Below are 19,299 nucleotides of genomic sequence, written 5' to 3' on the forward strand. Positions count from 1 at the left end.
CAACTTTTATACAAGAAATTCAAAAATGTAAAAATATATAGGGTGTTCCATTTAAAATATTGAAGTTGATAGCTGTGCAGAAGAAACGAAACACTTTGTATGATTCTAAATAATTTTAGGAGATGCTCTACTTAAAAAGAGGAAAGTTTTATTTGAAACTCTCTTTTGTAAAGTTAATAGAATTAGAGTAATCGACCGCTGCCCCATGGCGCGGACACCCTGTATTATATTTGTTTAAGAATTATAAGATGTTTCATGTATGAAATATTTTCGAGCGGCATAGGGCGTAACTCTTGAATGCCTTCATGGATTTTCATAAAAATTTCAAGAAATGAGTACAGGACTATGATTAATATTCGCTTATAATGACTTGTAGATAGTGCAGCTCCAGACTGATGAAATTATATTTTTTATTTCACATCTTGTGAAACGCTGAGAAAACGTCAAATTTTCAGGAAGCGAAATTCTCCTTAAATCCGCACTAAATATTTTTTCAAACAAGCCTATTGGCAATTCTGGCACACTTTGCATCAATGTTTTTATACTTAAACGTTAAGGGTTAATCAAATTTATTTACACAACTACTACACTAATTTATGTACTAGGACTTACTCTAATTTATTTACGAACTCGCTTATTCATTTTCAATACTTGGAACTTCGTAACCGTTCGGTCCACCATGCGTATCTTTTGTATCAATACGCCCCGGTTCGAGAACATTCCAGACTAACCGTAGCGATGTTCTTGATGTTTTCGAGCGGCGGCAGCGGCGTAATCAGGGAATTCGGACATTACAATACCATTGAATATCAGGGATTTTCAGTTTATAATGAACACGGGCCTAAGAATCTCTGAATAATGCGTTAATCCATATTAAAAATTAAATTTCTCAGGAACAAATCTAGAAATATGTTGCACTTTATTTCATTCGAATATTTCGGTGTTCCTTTTCACATAACCTAAAGTAGTTCTTCAAAAAAAGACTCCCTAAGTTCAGAAGCAAGCTGCGAATAATTGAAATTCAGATGATAACATAATCAAAGATATAAACAACATATTACAAAACATCTAGAGGAGGTTGAATTATCCTGAAATTAAATGAAAATCACTACGACCAAGATTTTTTCAAATTTGACGATATTTATTCCGAAAAAATACGAGCCATGAAAAATAATCACACAAGATTCGAAACGTTGACGATGTATTATTAGGATACAAAATAAAACTTATCCAAATTCCTGCAAAAATTATTTTATATTATTGAAAACATGGACGTTACCAATAACCAATAATCAAAGATTTTATGTAAAACAATACATAATCAAAAACTCGAATAAACATTGAAGTGAACTTAAGTGTCCTTATAAGAATTAATTTAAGCATCTAAGATCTGGAGATCTTACTCATCTTACAAGGACTCCCTCTACCAAAACGACATAATTTAAATCTTGCTTCTGAATTTAGGGGTAATTTTTGTTATCTGTGCATTCCGGTGAAATAAGATGTAGCACATTCCTAAAGATTTATTCCTGAAAAATATTATCTATTATTCGGAGATTCACAGCACCGTTTTCATTATGAATTGAAAATTCCTAATATTCAGTGGTATCTAAAATATTAATACAAAGTGTGCCGGTTGTTTGTTTAAAGTGTATGAATGTAAATTCTAAGGAAAATTTCGCTGCTTGAAAATTTGATATACGGAGTGTTTCACAAAATGTGGAATAAAAAATATAATTTTCTAAGTCCGACTAGTTATTATGAGTGAATATTGTCTTATACTCATTTCTAAATAGTCATGGAAATCCTTGAAGGTTTTCATGAGTTATGCCGATTGAAAGTTTTGTATAAAATACATAAAACATCCTGTATCTCTTAAACGAATGTAGTTTGGTTGGATAAATTTTGACATTGGTTCAGACTCCCCAAAATGCCCTACATCTGTACTCCGAGCCTGAACAATCATTCATGAAACACCCTATATATTATATTTTTATTTATTTATTCATATTGAGTTCCAAATTCATTGTGTGTTGTTTAAGTTTACTGATCTTTTAAATGAATGAAATTTTCATCTCTGAGTCATTAGACATTAGACTGTATTTAGTTCCTTCTGAAGGCGCGTATACATCTGAGCAAAATAGCCGAATGAGCACGCCGCACCGAATGAGCGTTTATGCGGACAATTTTTCTTTCCGACGCACGAACAGCATGAGCATGTGTTCGGAGCCGCTCCAACGGATGTGTCAGTTCAGTGCTTACGATGGAAACTTAGAAACAAGGAATTATTCTATGTATTCTATGTTCTAAGGATGGAAAACTTGGGTTGTGCTAGTGCCTCTTCCATAATTCTGTACGAGTTGCTAAAGAAGAAGAGACGACGGCGTACTAGATGGTCTTCACAATTATATCTACAAAGAAGTCGAGACCGTAGCCTCAACAGCACTTTTTTTTTTGCACGACATTCAGAGTGAGGGCGACAAGATTGGGCGGTTTTCATACTATTTTATTAAATTCAAACACGTTTCTTGCGAGAAATCCATATTTAAATGTGTGCGTTCGGTTCGAGGAAAAGATGTCAACTAAACCCGTCCACACTGAGCACGAACTTTCTTTGATGGACCGACAAATTGCGGATCGGCTCCGCGCAACATGAGCGCGTTCGGTGCGGTGTGTTTTGTCCGTCCACATCTGAATGCTCATTCGGCGCGATGTGCTCATTCGGCTGTTTTGCTCAGATGTGTACGCGGCTTAATAAGTAGGACTGAAATCAGTTCTAGTTATTTCAAACAACTTTCAGGTTCCGAACCCAGTTCCAAGAGTAAGACATCCTGATTGGCTGCATAAAAAAATGTTGGAGAAAAACGATAATTTCAAGCAGAGAAGAATAAATGAAATTTTCTCTGCCGCTCCAAAAACATTTGTTGTGAATGATGTTGAAGATTTCGGTAAAAACAAAAATCCTATGCAAAAAACTGTTGCCTTGGTTACTAAAAGAAAAAGGCAAAGGGATGCAGAATATAGTGAAGACGAACTGAACAGAAGTTGGAGGGAAGTATTGGGTAATCCCCCAAAATTTGGCAATACTTTGGTAAGATTGTTATTTCCCAATTGTTGAAAATGTTGTTCAATTACATTTTTTCTAAGGGTGAACGAAAAGCTTGGCTAGCTTTCCAGAAGAAGAAATGGGAATTTCAAGCTTTCCAAAGGGATAATGGCCAACAATCGAAAAGAATTAAATCAGCAGCTAATACAGCTCTAAGATCAGGAGTAAATATACAGAGTTTCATTCAAAAAGCACAAAGAAAGTTATATAATTTATCCTGGCAAGTTGTACAAGTGATTGAAAGTAATACACCAGGGGAATTCAAATTGTGGGCTCTGGTAGATATTATTTTTGATATTTATTGTATTAGTAGCTCATTGTGTTTATTCTCTAGGTTGAATCAGAATTACATCTGCTCAAAATGAAGGTTCCAAAAATTTATTATGTTAATTTAAGAACCCCAAAAGTCGCAGAGGAAGGAGACCTTTTCAAGAAATGCAACAGGATTCTTCCTAGGTCTAGGCCTATTTATAATCTTTATAGATATTCAGTACCCGAAGAATTGTATAGGAAACATGAAAAGTATGTCAAACGTCTAACATGCGCTCTCTTATGATCAACGATTTTTTAGCGATGTTCTTTAATTTCTCCCTTTGTTTTTCAGAGATGTATTCTTGGATTTATCTGATCCAAACGTTGAAGGGCTTTATGAGACACAAGTTCCATCAATGTTTAGAGTTTTAGTTCAAATAGGCTCAGTTTGCAAATTGAGGAGAGGGGCTAATAACACTGATTTCTTTGATTTAGAGGACATAGAAATGGTGAACATGTCGAAAGGTTCTTATTTGCCCAAAGATTCGTTGAAACATATTTACTTCTATCAGCACAGGCATCCCACAAAAAAGCAACAAATGTTCGGATTATTCATCACATCTCTTAAGAAAGCATTAATTATTGTTGTTGACTCTGTACGAACCAACTTGATGCCGAATATGAATAATTTATATGAAGCTGAAAGAATAGTGAAGTAAGTCTTGATGTTATAACTTTTGTGTGGTATTAATGATATGGTTATTTTTTCAGAAAGGAAAAAGATGATAATCTTCTACCTCCAGAAGGTGTACAGTTTGAAGTCAGAGTTGAAACAGACTTGAATGTTGTCTATAAATTATTACATAAAACATTACAAGGTTATAAGGATGAGAAACGTGGGCCAACTTTAATTGCCATTCAGTCAACAACTACTATCAGCACATTATGCAATAGTATTCCTGCTCTATCAGACTTTCCACAATGTCAAATTCATATTCAGGTAAGAAAACATCTCACCTGTGTTATTAACCCCTCTTCATCATAGGGGTTTGTTATTCGCCCCTTTAAATTTCGAAAAAAATATTCCAAAAAAACGCGAGAAGACTAAAGCTTTATCCATTCTACCCAAATGTCGGTAATTTTGTATTTTGGGCCGAAGTCTTGTACAGAATTTCGTGGAAATGCACCACCAAATGAATGAAAAGTGTCAAAAAAAATCTATCACAGGAACTATTCACCAGTAGTTGGGGAGCCCACGATGCTAAATCGGGATTTACTCGATCGTCGTGGAGAGCTGGTGGATTTTGAAGATGGTAGAAAGAAAAAAAAGGTTTTATGATGTATGCACTTTCAGCGGTGGAGAAAGCGTCTGCAGGTTTTCGAAGATGTAAGAAAAAATCGTCAGGTGTACAGGTTGTCAAAATTGGTGATGCCTGAACTACAACTTTTTCAACCCAACGAGATAGAGAACAATGCATGGCACATCAAGTTCCTCTTTTTTCGAGAAACTAACAATGCCGTCAACTGCATTCCTCTATCTTCTTTTGTTTTCGAGTTTTAGGCCACAATTAAAATTTCATTATCTCCGTTTCTGTTTGTGCTAGGATGTTGAAATAAAAACAATATTTAGACACTTTTTTCATAGCAATCTAGTGGCGTACTATGTTTTTTTCCAACTGGTATATATATGCTGAATTATAACATAAAGATGTGTTTTTTTATGAAAAGATTAGTTTGAAATGACTCGGAAAGACTGAGGGCGATGTATGATATATTTCTGAAACGGGAAAAAATTGCGATTCTTTCTAAGTCATTTTAAAATATTGTTTTCATACGAAAAAACAGACTTTTATGTTATAGCTCTGCAAATAAACCAGTTGCAAAAAATTATGGTACGCCAATGGATTGCTATCAAAAATGTGTCTCAATAATGTTTTCATTTCAACAAACAGAAACGGAGATAATGACCAAAGTTGAATTCGCCCTAATTTCAATTTTGGCCTTTAACTCGAAAACAAAAGAAGATAGAGGAATACAGTAGACGACCGAAATGTGCCATTCATTAAACTCTATCTCGTTGGGATAAAAAGTTAGTAGTTCATGTATCACCAATTTTGCCCACCCTGTACCTACTCGAGCGTGTCAGATTAAGATACTGTATATGCCCTACGTCTCTGATAATGAATTCATGCTTATCTGACAGTTTGCGTGGAGGGTCTGGTCGTACGAAAGAGTTGAAAATGTAAAAAAAAAATTTCGAGCGTTTTAGATATTTAGAGGATATATTTTTGATCTAAAGTAAGCTACTTTTCAAGAAGCGGTCCTATGAAAATGCAAAAAAACATGTTACTTGTACATACTCGAGCGTGTCAGATTTCATATAGATTGTTAATCTAGGTTTTGATCCATTAATCTGACACTAATCGGGGGGAGGTACTTAATCTGACTGTTTGAAAATGATAACAAGGCATTTTTTTGAAATATCTCTCATCTTTGATCCATTAATCTGACACTAATCGGGAGTTCTTAATCTGACAGTTTGAAGATGATAACGAGGCATATTTTTTAAATATCTCTCATCCTGTACTCGAATCGTTTCTGAATTCATTATGAAAGTTGTAAATAATGAAATTCTACGCAACTTCTCTGTAAAGTAACCTTACATACTCTTAACCGTTTTCGAGCTAGAGGGTGATGAGCTCTAGGAGCTTAGCCATACTTGCGAAAGGACAAGATCAATGTAGTGTAACGTTTTCTTCGCTTGATTAAAACGTCTGACCGATTAAAATTATTTATTTACACTTAATACACTTATAACTAACTATGTCACTACTATTTATTTCCACTATAGTCCGTTGCTTGCACTGTGAACTATAACTGTACTATACTACCTGCTCCTCCGCTGGGCTTATATAGGCGCCATAAACATTCCCGTGCCTTCGCGGTCGTTCCAGAATAAAGTTGCCGCCATCCTTCTCGAAAAGTTCGACCGCAAGGGCCGGACTGGTTACACTGTCCCCTCCTTAAGCCTGTTCTGTCCCAGAACAGATTTCACGAATTTCTCCGAGGACCGTGGCGAAACCTGCTCTCATCACCATTCCTACAGTAGCTTTTCTGATGGAAGTAGCACTCCACAGTTTTTCTAGGCTCCTTGGTTTGCTTCGGGTTAAAATTGCATACAAGGATCCGTATACCAGTCTTCTGAAATACCACCTCCAGCATGCTTCGCACAACCCGCCAATTCAGCTGGTCCAGTCCACAACCGAGCTTGGAAACAGCTAATTTCCTAACTCCAAAGCGTTGAAGGTCTTCTTTCAAGCTATGTATTGCTGTCCATAGATTCTGATAGGTTGGCTTCTGATTTGAATGTTGGTGATAGGGTAATAAATGAACCGACCTTGAGCCTTCAGTTTCAAAGCTTTTCCGATTCTTGGCTGCTGTCGCAATAGTTCTTCCTGACGTTAAAATTTATTTCTTAATACTCTAGCTATTCCTTTGCTCATACGAAGGTCCTTCGCTACACAATGAGCGAGAGAGTATTCCTCAGACACGGTAAAGAGGTCTTGATGTACTTCCTGTGTGACGCCGATCCGTGCAACGCGTGTCTCGCCATAGCAATCCATAAACCTCTGGTAATCGCTGCTACCTTGCATCGGAGCTTCCACAAGACGTACCTCTTCTTCGTCCTGCGCGTACGGGGCTAACCGGTTGAAATGGACGACCTTCGGTTTTCCTCTGGGGAGCTTCCTTATCCTGTAAACTACATCATTTATCCTCTTGATTACTTCATACGGTCCCTTCCACTGTCTCTGCAGCTTCGGAGAAAAACCTTTCCTCCTTTGTGGATTATGTAGCCACACCAGATCTCCAGTGGTGAACCCACCTTCAATAGCCTTGATGTCGTAGCGCATTTTCATTCGGTCACTTGCTTGCTGCATTTGGTTGCGCACCTTGTCATGAATGTAATCCAGCTTGTTCCTTAATTTACTAACGTAGTCCTCCCCAGCTACGTCTTCTCCAGGCTTACATCCAAACTCTAAGTCGCAAGGCCGAACATTATACTGGATGGAGTTTCCTTGGTAGATTCTTGAACCGAAGATATATATGCCATGGTGAATATATTCATCTATTATATCTATATTTACATCTATAGATGTAAATATTTATCCCAGTCCCGCTGGTGATCAGAAACTACCTTGGCTTGGATGAAGAGGTGTAGTCCTTGTTTTGTGAATACCAGTCTAAGGTACATTCATCGTAATGTATCTCAAAAACGATTGAACGTAGAAAAAATTGCTTCGGAGCAAATTTGCAGACAATGTTATGCTCTTTTATAAAGAATGCGAAAACAATTTGAAGCCCAGTAGAGGAGATAATTCAAAAACACTGATTTTTGTGAACTTAATGGCAAATTTGTACTGTTTAGACTTGCTGAAACTGTCCGATTATATTTTTTCCGATATTCTTGAATCATTAGCTTTAAAATAAGAAAAAAGTCATCGCGCTCGAAAATGTACACGTGACTTTTTTTGCAAGTTTGGCGCCCTCCCACACATTTTGCTTAAATTGTCAGATGAACAGAATGTATACTTTTCAAAATATTGATTAACCAAATATATCTTAATCTGACAAGCTCGGGTATGTACAATGATCTCTTTTTTACTATTCTGACAGGCTGGCCTAGACAATTCCGACTAATTTTTGGTAGAGGTACTCTACAGGATTCGAGTTATCTCCACTTATATTAATCTGACACGCTCGAGTAAATCCCAAATTTCGCTCTTGGGCTCCCCAACTACAGATGACACTAAAATTTTACAAGGACCTTGAAAACTTTTTTCAAGAGCTAGACTAGATTTCAACTGTATCGCATGTGTAAATTTCGAGAAAATGATTTTTTCTCCAATCAAAATATTCCTAATACTCCCGATGCCGATGGTTCGTATGGTTTTATTTAATTCCTTGGGGTTATAAAATTGATTCATTGATTGATATCCTTTATTATTACCACCTGTCTAAGGATATATCTGCAATATACTTGCGGTTCTATATTACAAGCGTTCTTGAGCAATGAAAAAATATTTCTGCAGGACCTGGATGACCTATACAATGTATTGGAATGGCAAAAAGTGGGTGCTAAAGCCTTAGTTCGAAATTACTTAAATAGCGAAAGAGTAATCGAGCTTATGACAGAACAATGTAGGTACTTCTTATTACCTATTGGAAATATGCCAGCAGATCCAGCAATATTCGGCTCTGATCTATTTTATGCAAGACATCTTATGCAACACAATCACCTACTTTGGTGTTCACCGTCAGATAAGCCAGATTTAGGAGGTAGTCAAGAAAATGATGCAAGGTAGGAATAATGTTTCTTCTTGATGAAATAATGACAGATGCAAATACTGTAACACCCTGTATCTCGGAATACGAAGCGTTTGCGGACAAAAGTTTATGTATAGCAAACTATAGCATTTTTTCAAGCAGAAGTTTGTGACATAATTCACTAACACGCAGTTTAGTCCAACTGAAAGATCTTTCAATATATTGTTGAGTTCTTTATGAGGAATATACAGAGTCCCAATTGCTTGAGGTCGACAGAATAAAATATCGGTCGGTCAAACAATGTGTTTTTTTTTTGAGACGCACGTCAAGAACTTCTTCAGATTATAAAAGTTACAGGAAAGTAACAATTTAGGCTTAACCATCGATGAATTTGATAAAATCTTCAAATAGTAGTTAATGATCAATCTTAAATGATAAGGGCTCAACAACTTCCACAAAATTAATTTTTTGATGCATATTGAGGTATATTAAGGTTAACACCTACAATTTTCTCAGGCTTTTGGCGGAAAATCAGGAGTCCTCTAGTGAGGTTTGTAATAAACCAGGATGGTTCTCAACAATGTGTATTGAGCTTGATATAGATGGTTTAGCTATAAATACTCTTCTACAAGCTCATCATGTTACTGATATAGAAGGTACATCATCTGTTAATGCATTCGATGCAGTCAATGCAGCATCTTTGGATGATTTGGTTGGCAAAAGTCAGATGAGCTATGACGAAACTACCAGATGTGCTGAAGCATTCAAAATTTTGAGAGGAATGGCTACCATGTGGATGAGGGATATTTCATTGTACAAAAATGTGTATGCAGATTTTCAAGTCATTCATTTTTATAGGTAACAATGATACATATATTTGAAATATTGAATCAATTAATCATCGAATAATCAACAGATGGCTGAGATCGCCAAAAGCTCTTCTTTATGACCCAGCTTTGTTGAGAAATCTACAAAATTTGATGAAGAAGCTTTTTCTCCAACTCGTTGCTGAATTGAAGAGATTGGGTTGTACCATAATATATGCTAATTTTAATAAAATAGTAATCTGTACCAAGAAGAGAAATGTTGAAGATGCTGTGGGAAACATAGAATTTGTTGTCGCTTCGATTAGGAATAAGGAATTGTTTCATTCACTTGAAATAACCTTTAGGTAATTAAATGCGAAATGTTGCGAAATTCAGAAAATTATTTTTTTCTTTGTGTAGGCAGTGTTGGGAACATCTTGTTTGGTTGGATACTGCGAATTATGCTGGAATACAAGGAAAATTATCTGAAAATCTTCAAAACGAAAATGATGAATCGGGTAATTTGGAGAATCTTGATAATGACGAAGAAGAGGAAGAAGGGGTGAGATAACATTTTGTAGGAAATCAATTATGAATATTTCAGTGAAAATGCTTTGCTATTGCGTTACACTAACTACTAATGTAGACTTTGCACCTGGAACTAAAATTTGCTGTGATCTGTAATGTATTTTCATGAAGTTTGCAGATATCAAATGTCTGTTTAATTTAAACAATTTTTTTTCAGCCTGTTGTGATGATGAATTGGAATATTGCTGAACAACTTCCAGAGAAAGCTGGTTGTAGAGACAGTTTTAAAACTGTTATAGCTGGATATATAGACGCCATTTATCAAAGATTGAAGTCCAGTAATAACACTACTATGGTGGCACCTGTGTTCAGTCAACCTTACAATGGTTTATCGGCTCACGAAGATGTAGCAAATTATGCCAAAGACTTGATCAACAATGAAATAAGCCAATCTCTTTTCAAGTATGCTTTATATTTATATTACCGTAATTGTATAATATTATATTGATTGTTAATATGATCATGAAAGCACTCACTTGGCACCCCAGCATACTAACTACTGCACTCTATTGTTTGCTAAATTTTTCTCTAATATTTTGAGCAAGTTGATAACTGACCTAGTAGTAAAGGGTCAATCAAGTCGTCAAAAATCTATATGCCTTATTATCTAACTTCTATTAAAACTGGAGTATTGAGGGAAATGTGTATTGCTGGCTCTCTTGTTCCGCTTGATCCAAGATTTTCTCATTGAGTTTTCAGTCAGTGTGTAATTCCTTGCTTTTTTCTAGGATAACAGAAAAATTGAACAGAATTCTTCCCCCCACACCAGACGGTAATTTTCCAGCATTGGATTATGTAAAATCCGTTTGTCATATTTTAGATTTAGATCCTAGTATCAGAGAAGCTGTGATTAATTTAAAGAGTAACTTATTGCGATTATTAGGTAAGTTAAAATATTTTTCATTTTCTTGCAGTATTTAGTATTTGTGTAATAGGTGTTTTTTGCGCGCTTCTTATATCCCTTTTTATAATACTTAAAAAACTTTGTTCGAAAATAAATTATCACGCAATTCCTTTAGAAGGATGCAGATTCAGAATCGGTAAAAAATTTCTGTGTGCGTGTGTTTGTGTGTAATCTATTGTGAAAACGCTACAAGTCGCTATTTTGAAGCTAACGAGCTCAATTTCGGCAAGATGATGCGGATTTACAAAGCCTATCGATTTTGTTGGAAATCAGCAAATCGGTTTTTGTGTTTTTGACATGATAAAAAAATGTTGTGGGCACCCTATAGTTTGCAATTTTGTACCCATCGATGTGCAATTTTGCACATTGGTGCTTTTTAGAAGCGTGACGAAACCAATATTGATTTTGGTCATGCAGAAACGATCTTGATTTTTTCGAGTTTTATAAATTCACCCTATTTTAGGATCTCTATTTAGAAAATTGTTGCTTTCTAGGTATTGGAATTTTCTGAACGAATTTCATTTTAGCCTCCAGAGAAAGATATGTCCTTTTCGCAATGAAATCGCTATGCAGCTTAATCATCTTCTTCTTCTTCTACGTCCGGTGCCCCACCGGGCTGAACTGAGGCCTAGTGACCCATTGTTCGTCCGCTTGTAGTTTGACAGATTCAAACCCTGAGACACGCTGACAAAAATGCAACAAGTCTATAAAGAAGAAGTCCCTCTCACCATAGGAATCGTGGGTATTGTGTTTCCTAGGTGTGTCATCCTACAAGGTTGCTGCAGATGAACAGAATATGTTCAACCGTTTCTCCTTCGCTCCTGCACCAGCGGCACAGGGAACTGTCTATCAGTCCCATTAAGTGTTTATTAAACAGATGGCCAGTCATTGCTCCAGTAACTAGACTCAGTTGTTTCCTCTCAAGATCCAAGAGTTTTTTGACCTCAAGCACAGAGGATGGTCTCTCAATGAGAAGCCTCGACTGCCTGAGACCACCTGTCATGCTCCATTCAGAGAAAAATTTCCTGTCTAGCCATCTACTGAAGAAGTTCTTCGGAAGTTGTGCGTGCGCCGGACGACAGATAACTTTCACTATGTCTTCAGAGCCTAATTCCCGCTGGGTGTGAGTTAACCCTTTCCTCAGAAAGAGATTTCAGGGTTCCCTGTCAAAACAAATAAAGATGTGTTAACCGGAGTACCCTCTGCAGTATGCAGGCAAGAACACCATACAGTTCAGCCTACATTATGAAACAATCCTTTCCTAGGGGAATGGGCAGGTTGAAACGAGGTCTCACAATTTCCACTCCAGTCCCTGTGGGCATCAAAGAGCCATCGATGATCCAAGTGGCACCTTCAGACACGAGAAGCCTGTTTGGTGTAGGCCATAGGTCTCTGTCAGGAACAATTACCCTGTAGGGTTCGGCGAAGTAGAAGCTGGTGCCCGCCCCCCTCTATGGAGAAGGGATACGTTGGCATCCTCCACCAGCCCTCGGGTGCCTCCTGAACAGCAATTGTCCCTATTCGCAAACTGTGAGAGCTGTCTTCATAGCGTAAGTGTACGTTAATGGGAACTAGGAAGGTGAAAAAATCAGCAAATCTTAGCTAATGTCAACGATTCGCAACTTATATTGTCGCTTCTTCAGGGCTAAAAAAAAAAAATACAGATTATCGTGAATAAAAACGAAAAACGAAAACACACACAGAAGAAAACAAATCAACATGAACATAAGAAAATAGACAATTGCAGAGTCACGATCCGCACTGAGACACACTTACCAAAGCCAAATTATGCTTTCAAAAAATAGATGGTACAAGAAGAGACAGCAAACAGTCATACATTGAATAACTTATTCTCTTGCAGCGCGTTCGACATCACTTCAACCGTCGAATGAAATTTGTCAACTGAAAGAGAAAGAATTCAAATGAACATACACAGTGCCACCCACATATGTCCCAATATCAGATAACAGACCGAACCCCTTATCGTTTTCTGGTTTTGAAAATTTCCAAAACGTTCTCATTTCTTATATATGGAACTCAAATTCTGAGTGCCCACTCTATTATTAACTGCCTCGTTCAGCATTTGAGAACGTTTTGGAAATTTTCAAAACCAGAAAACGATAAGGGGTTCGGTCTATATTATCTGATAGTGGGACATATGTGGGTGGCACTGTGTTAGTGAGGTGACGCAGCGTGAGTATTTGTAAAACATATAAAAGAACAAGACCGCGCAAATAAAGCGTGACAGTGACTTGTCAGATAGTACGTGCAACGCAGGAAAAAGCTGCGTCACCCACCTCACCAACCTGCGTCACCTCACCAACCTGCGTCACCTCACCAACCTGCGTTTTTATTTGCTCCTGGCCTAATGCTTAGACATGATTTCCTTTGGTTTGCATCTGGTATTAATGGTGCGTAGGTAAGGATAGGCGTCACCACTACAGTGTACAACCAGTGCATAATATGTGGTTTGAAGCCACCGACACCGAATGAAAAGATGCCTTATCAGAGAGTATAGTTACAAGTTAAAGGTGTTTCTTCTTCAAGATGAACTGACACATGGACAAATTCCTTCTGTAAAAATTCGTAATTCAAAGCGGCCGGGTGAAACAGGTTTAAATATAAACTTAGAATCAAATGAAGTGGGACAGCTAAAAAATTTCAAGAATTGCTGTTTCTCGATTTCAATCCTTAAGATCTATGGTGGCCCTCATTAGAGCTTTTTTCCGCCATTATGTCGTCATTACTTCGCATCGTAGTTAATGTTTTCTCGATGCTTTTTTCTCTATCGTCTCATCACTGGGAAGATTAGCCAATGGGATGTACGATGTATTCAGTCAGAGAGGCCCAGGCTTTCTGATTCCTAATTCTCTTATCACCCCTATCTTCCCTGGAGATTATTAGGATGGCCTCATAGTCTTATCTATCTCCCACAAGATGAAGAGGTGAAAGAGGTGTGTCATACTGTTCTCATTTGCCTTAGTATGCGAGACAATTGCGCCATAAGTGATTACTTGTTTGACAATCATGACATACATCCATCGGAGTATTTTTGGGTCATATCTCCAAGTTTTACCAGCCAGATTTCTGCTCGCCATCAAGGCCTCTATTGCTTAACTAGCAGCGATCTCAATATGCTTATTCCACATAAGCTTTATATTTAATATAATTCCCAATATTTGATGACCTAACAATCCACCCAACAAAAACAAGACTTTTGTAAGGCCCACACTATTTCTAAATTCTTATCCAGAAAACGGAAACTTTTCCTTTTCGTATATTCACACCCTGCTCAACAAAAAGAGCTTGAGAACAAATACTTGACTTGCACAAGATACATGAAGACTTTCAGGATAGTGCTTTACACCACTGGCGAAAACTCCAATGCAAAGAAGCGTCGAAGTTATACTGCCATCCTAAGCCAAAAAGACGTATAACAAATTCCACTGAAATTTTTATTCCTTCATATAAGGACACTTTAAGTTGTATTCAATCCATTTCCTTAGCGAAATAGTGGTTCTTTCATTCACCGCAATGCATGTAGACTTTTTTAACAAAAATCCCAATTTCAAATGTCCGTAGGTGCGGTTCAGAAATTCATTAGAATTCCCTATATCTCAAAGCAAGGAAATTTGAGATATGCCTTTTTGGCTTAGGAGGGCAGTATAGCTAAAATTGAAAAAAATGGTGATTCCATAAAATGGCGATATTTCCATAGCAACGAATAGTGGCAAATACGTCTCGAGGTGTTCGCCAAAAACTTTTTAACTGTCCTACACTCATACCACAAGAAGGGATTGAAAACAAAGTCCTGCTCCAGTGACATACTAAGGATAAAGCTGCATTCAGAATCAACTCGCGGGCTGAAGTGCACTTCAGCACGAAAGTTGACAGGAAACTTACTATTCGTAATAAACTTCGGACAAAATACTCAAATGAATTAAACATGTAACTGATCCAAACATAAGCATTAGCATCATCCATAGCCGGCATAGCCAGCACGAAATAATTCCTTGCCGAAGTGATAGTTTTCAGCTTGCAAGAAATTCTGCCAAATTCCAGTTCCGTGCTAGTCTTGAATTTCATTATGAGTGCAACAGAAAACGCCATCTGCTAAGCTTCCGTGCCGAAGTGCACTTCGACTCACGAATTGATTCTGAATGCAGCTTAATGCTTTGCATCTCGAGCTGAAATTCCAAAATCAAAGCTCAGCTAGCCAAACTTACGCAATAACTGTCCCTCATCATTTGTAGCTTTGTTTAAATTATAAGTTCATTAATTGAATTATAAACTATAAAAATAAAATTATATTACAGGGGTCGGGGAATTTTCCGAGAAAGCTAATTGGAAGGGTGTTATTGTTTCTTACATAATACCACAAATAATTTGTAAAGCTTGCAACCACTGTAGGGATTTGGACCTAGGGAGGGATCCATTCAGATCAGAACATGCCTGGTTATGTCCCCTATGCAATACACCCTATGACAACAGCGAGATCGAAAATTTACTGCTGGATATAGTCAATCGAAAATTTTTGGCTTATAACCTTCAAGATTTGCAGTGTAAGAAATGTGCCCAGGTAAGTAATATTCCTATATTCGTTATCTATACATCTATCAGGTTGTTAATATGGTACAATTCCATTTTGCAATTATATCGAAGATATATCGTGTTCAGGAATTCTCACAAATATCAAAATTCAGGAAAAATTTTCTATCCGATTTTTACACTGGATGATGGATTGGATTTTGTGGAAATTGAAATGAACTTTCTGTTCATCGCGAAGATTTTAAGAAGAATAATTAGGAGTCTTTGAAATTGCTGGCATTGAAAGATTAGCTTTTTCCATTATGTCCAACGAAAATGAAGTACTTGTTTTGTTAAATAACAAATTACATCGATCGAGTAACTCAGCAACATTAGGTTATATAATTGCAATTATAATGCATTTTCAGAGCGTGTTGTATATAGATCTAGTGTTCTTTTCTCGTTATCTCAATGTCAGAAAACTACTCATATGCTCCTTCGAGATCTCTTGTTTAAATAGGTACATATCAGAGAATAAAATTTCAAAGCGGAATAACCCTGTGAATGTTACGAATTATTTCCGACCTTTCCAGGGAGTAAACAGGGCCAACAAAATATACCTTGTTTGAAATGGAGAATTCTCCTCAATTTGGGTTATCACAGCATATGCAAGTTTAAACTGAATAATTATGAGTTTCATTGATGAATTTTTCAAATGCACCGCGGAAACTATTCAAAATCATTTTTCAAATATTAGGTTTTAAAATTTAAATAGCTTCGTTTCTAGTTTACGATTTGGCAACAGCGCCTACTAGAAAATTAAAAGAACAATGGCTTGTTTATAAAATAGCAGCTATTGATAAGGCGTGTACTCACTGGCGAGCCTCAAGAGCAACCGGCCATAAAAATCCCATAAAATTTTACGACCTTCCTCGTTCTTCGCAGCAGTCTTCATAGATAACCATCTTTGTCTATCTCATCAAAATAGTGCATTTCTTGTCCTTTATTATTATCAACGCATATTTCAGTCGATGTTGCCAACTTGTGCAATAGAAACGAAACGCTTTAAATTTTAAATAGCCATTTTTATTTTTCATTTTTAAGTACTTAAAATAATTTTTTTCGGGAAACGGTTGAAATGGTTATTTCACAATGTGACGTTTCAAAGATATTTCATAAAAAAATACATCATTTTCGTCAAAAGGGGTATTCCCTATTGGTGCCGCACAAGCACTGCTGTTTGTCATACAAATGGGTCTTGAAAGTAATATACCCTATTTTTTTATCAGATTTTAGAAGGTTGAGAGGTAGCATCGGTTGGCCAGTTGTTACAATTTTCTTTCACGGGAAGGGAGTTCCCAGTAAAGAACGAATGATTTAATTAATCTAATTCATTTTTAAACAAATGTACCTAATTACCAAGGTTGCGTTCACAAACTTACTCTGAGAGTAGAGTATGACCATGCTCAGAGAGCATACTCTGTGGAACTGAAAGTACGTTTGTGAACGCTTCGAGTAATCAGAGCTTACTCAGAGTAAGTTTGTGAACTAGAATGATTCTTTAAATATACCTATCGGCTTTTGGATGATCATCTAAACTAAACCAATAATCACGGTAATTCACAGACATGCAAAACGCTGAAAGATTATTCTAAAGTGCTGTTGTCCCCAGCCACTCGTCCCACGCAAAAACTGGAGCCGAGGGCTCGATCGCCTTAATTCCATGTGTATTATTCTTGTTCTGTGATGAGTGTGATGTGTACATATTTCATTATACGTACGAGTGCACCATTTCTTGACCGATTCATTGCGCTGACGTGCAGTGGTAACATCGCAGGCACTGGGATAGATCGCCTCAAGTTTGATGTAACCTGAGCTAGGACTGGAACACAAGCGAATTGGATATCACAATCGCGCGCTTTTTGAATGAATAATTCGCCGATAACATATTGTCATAAATAATTGTGCGATCAAGGCTAATATTAAATTTCTCTATTTATAACGTGGTGATTTGTTATACTGATGTGGATTTTTTTTTCAGATAAAACTGGAAGATTTGATAAAGTATTGTTCATGTTCTTCAGAATTCAAATGTTTGATATCTAGAGAAGAACTAATGAAACTTCTGGAAACATTTAAAACCTTAGCCGAAACTTTCAATATGCCTACACTACAAGAAACTATGGAAAAAACCTTGAAGATATGTTAGAATAAATAATAAACACATTGTTATTTTGTAATATTTATTTTAACACTAATCTTTTTTTTTTCACTTGAAACATTCAATTTGAATACAATTCAAAATACACAAATGTGTCTACTTGGTTTCCATGTTGATGGGATCAATTGGGGGGTCAACAAACTTGAATGTAGGAAATTTGGTCATGTCTTCACCTTCAGCTCCACCAAATTGCCTAGAAACTTTTTCCAATTCACTTTTGAGTTCTTTCTGTAGTTCTGGAGAAGGTTCAACTAGATTTTTCTCCCTGAAAGGAATTATTGAAAAGGGTCATAGGACATTGAAAATTATTTATATTTGTCATAGTTTCTCCTTATTCTAAAGGCTGTGGTCCGTATATACACTTTGGTTTCTTCTGGTTAGTTCCTGACAATTCGGTTCAATATCTGTCACCAGAGTAACTGCTCTGGTAACTTTCGGTTACCAAATGTGTATATACGGACCATACGCAAAATTTATATGGAGTTTATCCACAATGTGTGGATTGAGATTGAAGAAACTTTTGAAGCTGGTACTCTTATAATAGTAAGGGATAAGCCTCCTTATTAAGGAGTAACATTAGATCATAGAGTCTTACAATTGGAAACTTCACACAAAATGGTATAAAGAAAATTTTGAGATAAAACTCGATTTATGCCCCACCTCAGATTTTAATAACAATTTTTTTTAAGTAGAATTCTTTATAAGGAATCGAATGGCATTATTCTCAATCTGCAGAATTGATATAATGTTATATTTTTTTGAAATTTTGGTATTATCTTGAATTCGACATTGGACAAAAGCTAACATTGGTGCCCACCTCTGATTTTGTCGTCGATTTTTTTTTAGATTAAGGATTATATGAAAAATCAATTAGTGCATGTCTGAACTTTGGGAGACTTGTAGTTTGGGAGATATGATTTATTTAAATCCTATGAAAATTGCGAATATTCGGCAAACTTCCAATTTAAAAAATTTTCATCAAAGTACCTGCTATACATAATATTCTCAAGAAATATTATATTTTCACCCTTCCGTCCTTCAACCTAACTTTTTTATCTGAAGAAATTCATATTTTTCAGCTGATAAAAATCAATCAAAAACGTAAACTTAAAAACTTAGATGTAAAGTATTGATTTTTGATATTTACTCATTGCTTTTTTTTCTGTATTCTTTGATTTTATCCAGGAAAAGTTGTTGAATGGGATCTGTTGCTTTTTGCAAACAAGGAGCTACGATTCCAATATTCCTGCTTTGGATAGCGCTCCTCACTGATGTTTTTACTTGATTAAGAACGGTATAGTTAAGCATCTGAAACAGGTAAGTTATGTAACAGATCAGAAGCGAATGGAATATTTTAATATGAAAAATGATTCCTAAGAAAAAACTGTTGAAGGAACTTACATTGATAATAAGATTTTATATTATCTTTAAAAGATATAAATTATCCTTTCAAATAAATTTTCCAGCACCAATAACCAGAAGCAGTTTTCTCGGTAATTTTATGATATCCAGTGACAGGTGACAGCTAAGGTTCTCAAATTTTCATTCAGAAATCAGAACTACCAAAGAG

General features: G+C 36.3%; 2 protein-coding genes across 2 annotated transcripts in view; one reads left to right on the forward strand and one right to left on the reverse strand.

The window, feature by feature from the left end:
* The window catches only part of LOC123308434 (DNA polymerase epsilon catalytic subunit 1), a 45,419-nt gene extending 27,671 nt beyond the window's left edge, over nucleotides 1–17,748 (forward strand). Inside the window, exons 15-27 of the mRNA XM_044891078.1 lie at nucleotides 2,801–3,091; nucleotides 3,148–3,384; nucleotides 3,441–3,628; nucleotides 3,711–4,073; nucleotides 4,130–4,358; nucleotides 8,449–8,717; nucleotides 9,200–9,541; nucleotides 9,600–9,854; nucleotides 9,910–10,051; nucleotides 10,235–10,479; nucleotides 10,806–10,960; nucleotides 15,298–15,560; nucleotides 17,550–17,748. Coding sequence (XP_044747013.1) covers nucleotides 2,801–3,091; nucleotides 3,148–3,384; nucleotides 3,441–3,628; nucleotides 3,711–4,073; nucleotides 4,130–4,358; nucleotides 8,449–8,717; nucleotides 9,200–9,541; nucleotides 9,600–9,854; nucleotides 9,910–10,051; nucleotides 10,235–10,479; nucleotides 10,806–10,960; nucleotides 15,298–15,560; nucleotides 17,550–17,717 — 3,147 coding nt within the window. The 3' untranslated portion in view covers nucleotides 17,718–17,748. The remainder of the gene's footprint in view (nucleotides 1–2,800; nucleotides 3,092–3,147; nucleotides 3,385–3,440; nucleotides 3,629–3,710; nucleotides 4,074–4,129; nucleotides 4,359–8,448; nucleotides 8,718–9,199; nucleotides 9,542–9,599; nucleotides 9,855–9,909; nucleotides 10,052–10,234; nucleotides 10,480–10,805; nucleotides 10,961–15,297; nucleotides 15,561–17,549) is intronic.
* Nucleotides 17,735–19,289, reverse strand: LOC123308437 (ATP synthase-coupling factor 6, mitochondrial). The gene is made up of 3 exons (XM_044891085.1): nucleotides 19,131–19,289; nucleotides 18,877–19,037; nucleotides 17,735–17,994 (listed from the first exon to the last, which is right to left on the reverse strand). Exons 2-3 carry the CDS (start codon nucleotides 19,035–19,037, stop codon nucleotides 17,826–17,828), a joined length of 330 nt encoding a protein of 109 aa, XP_044747020.1. The 5' UTR covers nucleotides 19,131–19,289; the 3' UTR covers nucleotides 17,735–17,825.
* Between the last annotated feature and the right edge of the window lie 10 nt (nucleotides 19,290–19,299).

Source organism: Coccinella septempunctata, chromosome 2 (genome assembly GCF_907165205.1).
Source record: "Coccinella septempunctata chromosome 2, icCocSept1.1, whole genome shotgun sequence".
NCBI classification, from domain to species: Eukaryota; Metazoa; Arthropoda; class Insecta; order Coleoptera; family Coccinellidae; genus Coccinella; species Coccinella septempunctata.

Coding starts and splice junctions, on each gene's coding strand:
- LOC123308437 (XM_044891085.1), bottom strand. CDS start 19,037: ATGCTTAACTATACCGTTCTTAATCAAGTAAAAACATCAGTGAGGAGC. Junction 17,995..18,876: donor TACAGAAAAAAAAGCAATGA/GTAAATATCAAA, acceptor AATTCCTTTCAG/GGAGAAAAATCTAGTTGAAC.